Source organism: Bos indicus, chromosome 10 (assembly GCF_029378745.1).
Source record: "Bos indicus isolate NIAB-ARS_2022 breed Sahiwal x Tharparkar chromosome 10, NIAB-ARS_B.indTharparkar_mat_pri_1.0, whole genome shotgun sequence".
Classification (NCBI taxonomy): Eukaryota; Metazoa; Chordata; class Mammalia; order Artiodactyla; family Bovidae; genus Bos; species Bos indicus.
Window position 1 is genome coordinate 12,635,161 of NC_091769.1, and position 12,526 is coordinate 12,647,686.

The 12,526-nt window shown below is 36.9% G+C and overlaps 1 protein-coding gene across 8 annotated transcripts in view; it reads right to left on the reverse strand.

Moving 5' to 3' along the window:
- The window catches only part of DENND4A (DENN domain containing 4A), a 122,362-nt gene that overhangs the window by 76,168 nt on the left and 33,668 nt on the right, over window positions 1-12,526 (reverse strand). For all 8 annotated transcript variants that reach the window (XM_070796911.1, XM_070796916.1, XM_070796913.1 and 5 more), the window contains 2 exons: window positions 9,662-9,993; window positions 4,946-5,195 (listed from right to left, as the gene is read on the reverse strand). In XM_070796911.1, coding sequence (XP_070653012.1) covers window positions 4,946-5,195; window positions 9,662-9,972 — 561 coding nt within the window. In that variant the 5' untranslated portion in view covers window positions 9,973-9,993. The remainder of the gene's footprint in view (window positions 1-4,945; window positions 5,196-9,661; window positions 9,994-12,526) is intronic.

Consider the following 12,526-nt stretch of genomic DNA (forward strand, 5'->3'; position numbering starts at 1 on the left):
AGAAGAATCAAATCAACAAAATTAGAAATGAAAAAGGAGAGGTTACAACAGACAATGCAGAAATACAAAGGATTATGAGACTATTATGAACAATTATATGGCAATAAAATGGATAATCTGGAAGAAATGGACAGATTCTTAGAAAAGTTCAATCTTTCAAGACTCAACCAGGAAGAAATCGAAATTATGAACAACTCAATTACAAGCACTGAAATGGAAGCTGTGATCAAAAATCTCCCCCAAAACAAAAGCCCAGGACCAGATGGCTTCACAGGAGAATACTACCAAACGTTTAGAGAAGAGCTAATGCTTATCCTTCTAAAACTCTTTCAAAAATTACAGAGGAAGGAGTACTTTCAAACTCATTCTACGTGGCAACATCACCCTGATACCAAAACCAGACAAAGACAACACAAAAAAAGAAAACTACAGGCCAATATCACTGATGAACATAGATGCAAAAATCCTCAACAAAATTTTAGCAAACAGAATTCAGCAACACATCAAAAAGCTCATATACCATGATCTAGTTGAGTTTATTCCAGGAATGCAAGGATTCTTCAATATTTGCAAATGAATCAATGTGATACACCATATTAACAAATTGAAAGATAAAAACCATATGATAACCTCAATAGATGCACAAAAAGCCTTTGACAAAATTCAGCACCCATTTATGATTAAAACTCTTCAAAAAGTGGGCATAGAAGGAACCTACCTCAACATAGTAAAGGCCATGTATGATAAGCCTACAGCAAACATTATTCTCAATGGTGAAAAACTGAAAGCATTCCCCCTAAGATCAGGAACAAGACAAGGGTGTCCACTTTCATCACTATTATTCAACATAGTTCTGGAAGTCCTAGCTACAGCAATCAGAGAAGAAAATGAAATAAAAGGAATCCAGATCAGAAAAGAAGAAGTAAAACTCTCACTGTTTGCAGATAACATGATACTGTACATAGAAAACCCTAAGGATAGTATCAGAAAATTATTAGAGCTTATCAGTGAATTTAGCAAAGTTGCAGGACACAAAATCAATACACAGAAATCACTTGCATTACTATATACTAACAATGAAAAATCACAAAGAGAAATTAAGGAATCAATCCCATTCACCATTGCAACAAAAAGAATTAAATATCTAGGAATAAACTTACCTAAGGAGACAAAAGAACTGTACACAGAAAATTATAGGACACTGATGAAAGAAATCAAAGATGACATAAACATATGGAGAGATATTCTATGTTCCTGGGTAGGAAGAATCAATATTGTGAAAATGACTATACTACCAAACGCAATCTACAGATTCAGTGAGATCCCTATCAAATAACCAATGGCATTTTTCACAAAACTAGCAGAAAAAATTTCACAATTCATATGGAAACACAGAAGACCCCAAATAGCCAAAGCAGTCTTGAGAAATAAGAATGGAGCTGGAGGAATCAACCTTCCTGACTTCAGATTGTAATACAAAGCTACAGTCATCAAGACAGTATGGTATTGGCACAAAAACAGAAATATAGACCAATGGAACAAGATAGAAAGCCCAGAAATAAACTCATGCACCTGTGTGTACCATATTTTTTACAAAGGAGGCAAGAATATACAATGGGGCAAAGACAGCTCTTCAATAAATGGTGCTGGGAAAACTGGACAGCTACACGTAAAATAATGAAATGAGAACACTTCCTAACACCACACTCAAAGATAAACTCAAAATGGATTAAAGACCTAAATATAAGACTAGAAACTAAAAAACTCTTAGAGGAAAACATAGGCAGAACACTCAATGACATAAATCAAAGCAAGATCCTCTATGACCCACCTCCTACAGTAATTGAAATAAAAGTAAACAAATAGGTGGAGAAGGAAATGGCAACCCACTCCAGTATTCTTGCCTAGAGAATCCTGTGGGCAGAGGAGCCTGGTGGGCGGCTGTCCATAGGGTCGCACAGAGTCAGACATGACTGAAGTGACTTACCAGCAGCAAACAAGTGGGACCTGAAAGCTTTTGCACAGCAAAGGAAACTATGAGCAAGGTGAAAAGACGACCCTCGGAATGGGAGAAAATAATAACAAATGAAACAACTGACAAAGGATTAATTTCCAAAATATATAAGCAGCTCATACAACTCAATACCAGGAAGACAAACAACTCAATCAAAAAGTGGGAAAAAACCTAAACAGACATTTCTTCAAAGAGGACATACAGATGGCTAACAAACACATGAAAAGATGCTCAACACCGCTCATTATTAAAGAAATGCAAATCAAAACTACAATGAGATATCACCTCACACGGTCAGAATGGTCTGACCATTAAAAAGTCTACAAACAATAAATACTGGAGAGGGTGTGGAGAAAAGGGAATGTTCTTGCACTATTGGTGAGAGTGTAAATTGATACAGCCACTATGGAAGATGGTATGGAGATTCCTTAAAAAACTAGGAATAAAACCACCATATGACCCAGCAATCCCACTCCTAGGCATATACCCTGAGGAAACCAGCGTTGAAAAAGATACATGTATCCCGTTGTTCATTGCAGCACCATTTACCATAGCTAGAACATGGAATCAACCTAGATGCCCACTGACAGATGAATGGATAAAGAAGCTGTGGTACAAATACACAATGGAATATTAACCAGCCATAAAAAGGAACACATTTGAGTCAGTTCTGATGAGGTGGATGAACCCAGATGGTAGATGAACCTATCTATTATACAGAGTGAAGTGAGTCAGAAAGAAAAAGATAAATATCATATTCTAATACACATATATGGAATATAGAGAAATGGTTCTGAAGAATTTGTTTACAGGGCAGCAATGGAGAAACAGACATAGAGAACAGACTTATGGACATGGGCAGAGGGGAGGAGAGGGTGAGATGTATGGAAAAAGTAACTTGGCAACTTACATAACCATATGTAAAAGACAGCCAACAGGAATTTGCTGTATGGTTCAAGAAACTCAAACAGGAGCTCTGTATCACCCTAGAGGAGGGGATGGGGAGGGAGATGGGAGGCAGGTTCAAAAGGGAGGGGATATCTGTATACCTATGGCTGATTATTTTTTAAGAAATAAAAAAGAAAAAAATGCAAAGATGGCATGAAAGAATAGGGCATTTTGTATATGAATGGCTGTTGGCAAGAAATGGTCATCCAAGTAGGGATCACATAGCTGCAAATAACTCTTAGGATACAACTGAGATATTACAGATCATACATAATGGCCTTAGACTACTGGAAGAACTTTGGCTTTTACTACTAATAAGAGTGAGATGGGAAACCATAAGGGTTGTAAGCCCAGGAGAGACATGATCTAAATTATGCTTTAAAAGGATCCTTCTTGCTGTGATGTGAAGAACAGGTTGTAAGAAGCAGAGGAAGCAGTGATCAGTTAAACCAGGGGTCTGGCAAACTATGGGCTGCATTCCACCCAAGCCCTGTTTTTGTACAACTGAGCTAAGACTGATTTTTATGTTTTTTAAAGATTGTTTTTAAAACAAAACGTGAATCTGCAACAAAGACTGTATATAACCTGCAAAAGTTAACTTATTATTTAGCCCTTTCTGCAAAAGTTTATCTAACTCCTGAATTGCAGTAATCCTGTTAAGAGATGATCATGGCTTGGACCAGGGTTGTAGCAATGGAGAAGTTGAAAAGTATTCAAATTGAAAATATGTTTTGAAATTAAAGTCAACAGAATTTACAGAAGAATTGAATGAGAGGTAGAAGATAAAGGTTAAGGATTACTCAGAGGATTCTTAGTCTGAGTAACTAGAAGAGTGGAATTCCCTTTTACTAGAGGAATAAGACTATGGGGATAAGTAGATTTGGAGAGGAACACTAGGAGTTCAGTTTTGGACATGTTATATTTGAGATGACCTATTTGATAAGATATCCAAGAAAAGAAAATGAATTCAAAAAATCCAGTGGGGACACAGAAATTCAGAATTAAATGATAAGATCATCAAAGAAGTGAGTTTAGATTATAAACATAAATGGTCTGAGGACTGACCCCAGTGACACTGTTGCATAGAAGTTAGGGAATTGGGAAGGAATCAGCAAAAGCTTTCCTGGTGGCTCAGACAGTAAAGAATCCGCCTGCAATGCGGGAGACCCAAGTTAGAACCCTTGGTCGGGAAGATCCCCTGGAAAAAGGAATGGCAACCCACTCCAGTATTCTTGCCTGGAGAATTCCATGGACAGAGGAGCCAGGTGGGCTACAGTTCACAGGGTCACAAAGAGTTGGACACGATTACATCTTCTTTTCTTGCCACTGTTTCAAGAAGGAAGAAGTGATCATCTATGTCTAAATGTACTGAAACATTAAGATTAAGCATTGAATCACTGGATTCAACAAGAGAAATCTTGGTGGAATGATGGAGACAAAAGCCTTACTGCAAAGAGTCAGAGTGAGGAAGGAGATGGAATATAGTCATCTCTTCTAAGACCTTTTATTATAAAGACAATCAAATGGGGGAATACATGGAGTGGGATACAAAGATCAAGAAGCTCTGTAAAGATGGGAGGTATTGTAGCATGCTTTTGCAGGCTGAAGTAAATGATCCAGTAGAGTGAAAAACTGATGAGTCACAAAAAAGTAGGGAGGATTGTTGAAGCCATGGCCTCATTTCAAATAGGTGAGTTTATGGGATCTAGTGCACAAGTGGAGCGGTTACCCTCAGCTAGCGCGCTACTTTTGCAGTAAGGGGAAAAAATTATTTTTTTAATTAAAAAAAAAGAAAGAAAGCTTTTTGCACAGTTCTTTTTGAAAGTACAGCTAAATTACTTTCCTAAAAATAAAATATATGACATCTTTAAGAAATCTATTTTTTTAATTCAGTAATTGTGCCATGCTGTTTTCCAAAGATTTATTTTAAATTATGCTCTTTTCATGGGTGGCTAATTTTATCCATGCAGAAGAGTCACTTACCATACTGTTATTGAGATTCTTGTCAACTTTGCAGAATGTGTGTGGTGGACTTTCTCCTTTACTGGGTATAATAATACATATGTCTGTAACAGCCAACGTATTCTGAGTCATGTTTTCAGAGGCTCTTCGGTAAGTGATATAAATTCTTTGTGATGAGGTACTGCCGCTAATATTTGCAGGGCGTCCATAGGGAGTACTCTGGATAATTTCACACCCTTGTTTCAATCTTTCTTTCCAGTCATATAAAACCCTAAAAAATAAATTAGTACACAATTACAAAACACCCTCAAATATTAAAGGTAATATTGTCAGGAATCAAACTGATCCTTAAATGTAGCAAATATTACAACTGTACTGCAAGTTTGAATTGTACAGCCTCATATAAAGTTAAAGAACAACTGTTCTCCACACTAAAAATTAATAATGTAAAGAAAACACAGATTAACCTCTGTGTTTATTGACATAAACCACAGAATGGCATTTTGCAGAATGTGCCAAGGTATTTTAATAGATAGATGGACAGATAACATAGATAGGTGTATGTATGTATGTCTCTAAAACCAAGCATCTTTAGAAAAAGCAAACTTGTATTTTGACCAAAGTTAAAAAAGTTTTTTAAGGCTTTCAAAACAGAAAATGACCTCAAATCTATCTGTCATCAAAGTATAAGTGAAAGTTTCCCCATTCTCCTTTATGGTAAAGTCATAAGTTTTTAATAATAGGCCAGGCATCCAATTCCTTAAATTTTCTAAATATTGTTACATAAAGTACTTGGGAACACAAAGAAAACATCACGCTTGAATAATATTAGTTTATTCCCTCACACAATTCACTAATTTGGACTTTAACACTGTTTTTGACCTTAGCCAAAAAATTAAAAAATTTAAATTAAATGAAAAGTGAAGTGAAAGTGAAAGTCACTCAGTTGTGTCCAACTCTTTGTGACCCCATGGACAGTTCATGGAATTCTCCAGGCCAGAATACTGGAGTGGGTGGCCTTTCCCTTCTCCAGGGGATATTCCCAACCCAGGGATCAAACCCAGCTCTTCTATACTGCAGGTGGATTCTTTACCATCTGAGCCACAAGGGAAGCCCAAGAATAATGGAGTGGGTAGCCTATCCCTTCTCCAATGGATCTTCCCGACCTAGGAATTGAACCAGCGTCTCCTGCATTGCAGGCAAATTCTTTACTAACTGAGCTATCAGGGTAAAAATTTTATGCATTTGCTGTAAAAAATTATTATAGAAGGCAATGTCTCCAACATTAATCAGTATTACCTTTTATAAAATCCCATTATACAAATAAAGTGAAGTGAAAGTCACTCAGTCGTGTCCGACTCTTTGCAACCCCATGGACTGTATGGTCCATGGAATTCTCCAGGCCAGAATACTGGAGTGGGTAGCCTTTCCCTTCTCCAGGGGATCTTTCTGACCCAGGAATCGAACCAGGGTCTACTGCATTGCAGGCAGCTTCTTTACCAACTGAGCTATGAGGGAAAAAAATTTTTGACCTATTTTTGAAATGTAGTGCCAAAAATTGGTCAAATTCTTTCTAATGTAATTTTTAATTTCCTTTTTGTCTCAGCTGTCAGCAAACTTAATATTTTTCTTTTTTTTGACATTCTATTTTGAAAATTTAGAACAAAATTTGATGCTTAATTATAGCAGCTATGTATATCCCAACGTTAGCCTAACTGCTAACTCCTTGGTTTGATCTTGCTTTTTTCTTTTTTTAAACGAAAGTTTTATTAGAGGATAATTGCTTTACAATACTGTGCTGTTTTTTTTAAATCCTAAAAAATGGCATTGTCAACCTATTACATATGGAATGGATAAAAAAACAAAGAACTACTGTATAGTTCTATATACAATATTCTGATATTCTAATACAAGGAACTATATACAATATTCTGAGACCATAATGGAAAAGAATATAAATGTGTATATATATGAATAACTAATCACTTTGTTGTACAGCAGAAATTAACATTATAAATCAACTATACTCACAAAAAAAATAAAAAATTTTTAAAAGGTTATTTGTAACAGAGAAGTTAGACATCTGGATTTGAATTCCTACATCCTGGTACCAGCTATATATCTCAGGTTGTTACTTAACTTCTCTGAGCCTTATAATACTCAGCTATAAAATTTAAAAATTTAACTCTAGGATCTTGGCAGAATTAGATGAGATTACAAGTAGGGTCTCCAAAATAATGCCAGGCACACAAATGCTCAACTGAAATCAAGAGAAGAAAAATACAACACAGAGAGCAATTTTTAAAAAACCACCACTTATCACCTCAAACTCTTAAAAGATACAGGAATATAAGTATATTTGATATATAAGCTACCTATTTTCTTTAATCAGGTATTGTGCTATTGTATATATTGCTTGTTTTGCTGTTTTATATTGCTGGGTAACTTTTCCTATTTAAACTGTAAGCTTTTTAAAGGCAACAGTGATGTCATATCCTCCACAATGACAAACATATGCGGGTAGCCGTAACAGTGGTTAATTTATTCTTTCCAGTTCACGTCCTTCCCTGTTGGAAAATCTTTTCTATGCTTGGAAATTTTCTCATCTTTAATTTAAGCAACTCCAACACCCGAACAAGAATCTGCAAAATTCCCTTCATTTTATCTGCAAGCCAGAATTCAGACAGTGATTAGTGATCATAGGAGCTACTTAACCTAATCTTTTGAAAATACAATCTAACAGTTGGCTTATTTTCCCAAGCCATTTACTAATTATGTAAGCTTCATATGAAGCAATATGGTAGCTGTTCTGAAGCCTACTTAAAATTACAGCAATTGATTCATGAATTAGCACAATAAAGAATGAGTTTAATATAACTTACTGATATCAAACATTAGATAATAGAATTTTAAAAGCAGAAGAAAGTTTCAGGAGCTCTTCCAGTTCATCCAATCTCTACTCAGGCATGAGTAAACTTGACTATTCACTTTCAGACTTAATATATTAGGAGATGGAACTTTTATAGCCCTTTGCTGATATTAGTAGGGACATTGCTATCTTCCTTATTTTTAACCAAAATATTATAAGTTAACCGCATCCTCTTTGGCAACAGAGCCATGGAAAAAAGAAGGCTTAAAACTGTCAGTGACTCAAAAGGTTAAACACAGAATTATTGTATGACCTAGCAATTCCACTTCTAAGTATACATACAAGAGATATGAAAACATACAGCCATACAGAAACTTGTACATTAATACTCCCAAAAGCATCATTCATAATAGCCAAAAAGTGGAAACCACTCACATATCCATTGTCTGCTGAATGCATAAATAAATTGTGGTAGACCCATAAGATGGAATATTATTCAGCCATATAAATGAATAAAGCACAGACACATATTACAACATGGATAAACCTTGAAAACTTTATGCTAAGAGAAAGACTCAGCCACAAGATAATCATATATAGTATGATTCTACTGACATAAAAATCTCCACAATAGGCAAATCCACAGACACAGAAAGCTGACTAGTGGATTGTCTACAGGGAGAATTAGACAAACTATAATGAATACACACACACACAAGTCGCTCAGTCGTGTCCGACTCTTTGCGACCCCATGGACTGTAGCCCACCAGGCTCCGCGGTCCATGGGATTTTCCAGGCATGAATACTGGAGTGGATTGCCGTTTCCTTCTCCAGGGGATCTTCCTGACCCAGGGATCGAACCTGGGTCTCCAGCATTGTAGGCAGACGCTTTACTGTCTGAACTATCAGGGAAGTCCATCAAAAACACAGAAGAGTAGTAGTAAGTTTCAAAAGGATGTCAGTTGAGATCTTTTACAGATGAAATCTACTTCCTAGAAGTCAACTCGCCAATTACATGCACAGCTGGATATAGGTGGTATTTATTTGTGGGGACATGATAAAAATGTTCTAAAATTTATTGTGGTGATTCAACTCTATAAATAAGACTAAAATTTACTGAATTGTACCATTTAAATGAGTGAAATTGGATGGTGTAAACTGTAAATCAGTAAAGCTATTATATAAAAATGAAACTACAAGTTCAATACAACAGCCTAAATAAAGCACTAATTTATCCAGACCCTTGTTTCATGCATACTGACTTAAACTGCCAACTCTAAGGATCATTACAACTGATCCTTAAAAGCCATCTTTTTCTCATATTTTAAAAATAATAAAGTATATGATCAGAATAATACATTGATTTGATATTTTTCTGTAAATGTTTTTCAAATTATCTCCCCTATTTTTAATAGAAAGAACTCAGACAAAAGTGCTAGAACAAAGAGACACTGAACAATGGAGAAGGAAATGGCATGCCACTCCAGTATTCTTGCCTGGGAAATCCCATGGATAGAGGAGCCTGGCAGGCTGCAGTACATGGAGTCACAATAAGTCAGACACCACTTACCAGCTAACATTAACACTTTAATGCCCAGGATGGATTTTTTAGCTCCAAGTCACCCTTTGAGGAACTGTCTCATTTTGTACTGCTTTGCGTAAACATAAAGCCAGTATTTTTTAAGACAACAACAAAAAAAGAGACACTGAAAAGATAAAGGAGCACAGGAAAAGAAAACATGATTCTGGATATAAATGTGTCTATTTTTTTAAAGTATTTATTAACAAACGAGTTCAACAGTTAACTTCAAAATCTACAAGGCATATTATTTGAGTCAATAACAATAATTCTTTAAAAAAATACTTACCCCAGATCCGTCAGTGGAGGCTTATCTCTTCCTCTTCTATAGCAAAGGAAAATCTGCGGCCCCACAAGACTTCCATTATTGAGATCAGCTGACAGTCCCGTTGGGGTAATATCAATACATGTGTAATCCCGTGGCACTTCCTCCCCGAGAGATTTAATAATAACTGAAACATCTGTGATAGGCTCTTTTGGTCTGGCTACTTTATGACAGGCATCATTGAAGTGAATTTCTTCTTCAAGAGGCTTTGAAACATCAGTTAATCCTGCTACAACAAAGTAGTCAGCAACACGAGGCCCCTTATCTTCAATCATCTTCCATTACAGAAGGTACATCTAAAAAGAAAGTAAAAGACCAGTATTCTCCTATAGTAAGTCAAGTAAATATAAGTGGTTTGTGTACAAATAAGAATAAAAACTAAAAAAAAAGTGTACTACACCTCTGATAAAACACACTGCTGCTGCTGCTAAGACACCTCAGTTGTGTCCGACTCTGTGTGACCCCATAGATGGCAGCCCACCAGGCTGCCCCGTCCCTGGGATTCTCCAGGCAAGAACACTGGAGTGGGTTGCCATTTCCTCCTCCAGTGCATGAAAGTGAAAAATGAAAGTGAAGTTACTCAGTTGTGTCCGACTCTTAGCGGCCCCATGGACTGCAGCCTACCAGGCTCCTCCGTCCATGCGATTTTCCAGGCAAGAGTACTGGAGTGGGGTGCCATTGTATTATACATTTCATTGTCATATGTTAAAAGTATTTTTAAAGAAACTGGACTACATATAGCATTTGGAAAAGACCCTGATGCTGGGAAAGACTGAAGGCAAAGAAGAGGGCAGCAGAGGATGAGATGGTTAGACAGCATCAGTGGCTCAATGGACATGAATTTCAGCAAACTCGGAGATAGTGGAGGAGCCTGGCATGCTGCAGTCCCTGGAGTCACAAAGAATTGGACACGACTTAGCAAATGAACAACAACAACAATTTTATTATAAAAGGAATGCATGAATTTCCATTTTGGCAATATGAAAGCTTAGATTACCTAAGTAGCCAACAACAAAAAGACACACACCCTTCTAAATGCATAGTGCTAGTCACTCAGTTGTGTCCGACTCTGCAACCCCATGAATTGTAGCCTGCCAGGCTCCTCTGTCCATGGAATTCTTCAGGCAATAATACTGAACTGGGTTGCCATTCCCTTCTCCAAGGGATCTTCCCAACCCAGGGATCAAACCAGGTCCCCTGCATTGTAGGCAGATTCTTTACCATCGGAGCCACCAGGGAAGCCCTAAATGCATAGACTAGCTTGTAAAAATGTAAGGAAGGACTTCCCTGGTGATGCAGTGGATAAGAATCTGCCTGCCAATGCAGGAGACATGGGTTCAACCCTGGTCTGGGAAAATTCCACATGTCACAGAAAAACTAAGCCTGTGCACCACAACTACTGAGCCTGTGTGCCGCAACTACTGAAGCCCACACACCCTAGAGCCTGTGCTCTGCACGAGAAGCCACCACAATGAGAAGCCGGTGCACCTCAACCAAGAGTAGCCCCTGTTCACTGCAATTAGAGAAAGCCTGTGAGCAGCAACGAAGACTCAGTGCAACCGAAAATAAATAAAAATTTTAAAAAATAAAATAAAATATTTTTTAAAATGTAAGGGGAAAACAAACGAACAAAAAAAGGAAAAAAAAAAATGTCAGGGCAATTCCCAGGGTCCCAAAACAGTAAGGAAACTGAAGGCCAGAATGCAATGTACAAGCTGATATTGGGTGGGAGAATTCTGCTGATCTCCTCAGTAATCAAGGGGCCTGTGTTTTTAAAAGGTATTGCAGGGACAGGAGACAATGCATTGGGACCACATAAAATAGGGAATTGGAACTGAGACATTTGTATAAAGCCAAAGGACTATATCCTCTGTTAAAGAGTGGATTTTAAAAATCCATTCACTGCTACAGGGAGATAATAAAGTTAGCTTCAATCTGGGCCCTACTTTGAGGGGAGTAAAAAATCTGAGAATGTATTAAAAAAAAGGCCTACTCACATTTGGATTTGAGGTTTGACCTTAAGCCATCTGCATGGCCCCAGGAAGGTCCAAACTAAGTTATTAATAATAACTGTGTTCCCAGGCTAGTGATAATCCTGGGGTAGCAAATGCAAAAAAGTTCTAGAGGGTACCCTCAACACAGGCTTTCCAAAGAGAAAGCCCCACTGAAGATGACCTCCTATTCTAAAATTACAAAACAAAAAAGAAAAATCCACCCTAAATGAGTTTTAGCAGATACAATAAATAAAAGAACTTCAAATAATAAAAGTAGGGCAGTGATTATAACACTATTACATGTTTATAACAAATTCAAAGAAAAAATTACACAAAGTGAAATTCATCATGTATCAATATTCACAAACATTTAACAGCAAAATCTCCTTCAGTTGTTTCAGTTCAGTTGCTCAGTTGTGTCCGACTCTGCGACCTCATGAATTGCAGTACGCCAGGCCTCCCTGTCCATCAGTTGTTTAGTATCCCTTAAATCTTATTTGTTTTTTGAATGAGAAGATACCCCCTCTGTCAGTACTGTCATTGCTAATATAACAATTATAGGAAAAACAGTTTAAACTAAAACAGAAATTTCCCAACATGTGTCTCATGTTAGACTTAGTTTCAATAAATGCAAAGAAAGGACTTTATGGGCAAATAAATTAGATATATACACTATATGCCTCTTTTGTGTATTTATAATATATATGTAAAAATATTAAAAGATGTCAATACCAAAATCAGGTTGATTATATTCTTTGCAGCCAAAGATGGAGAAGCTCTATACAGTCAGCAAAAACAAGACCAGAAGCTGACTGTGGCTCAGATCATGAACTCC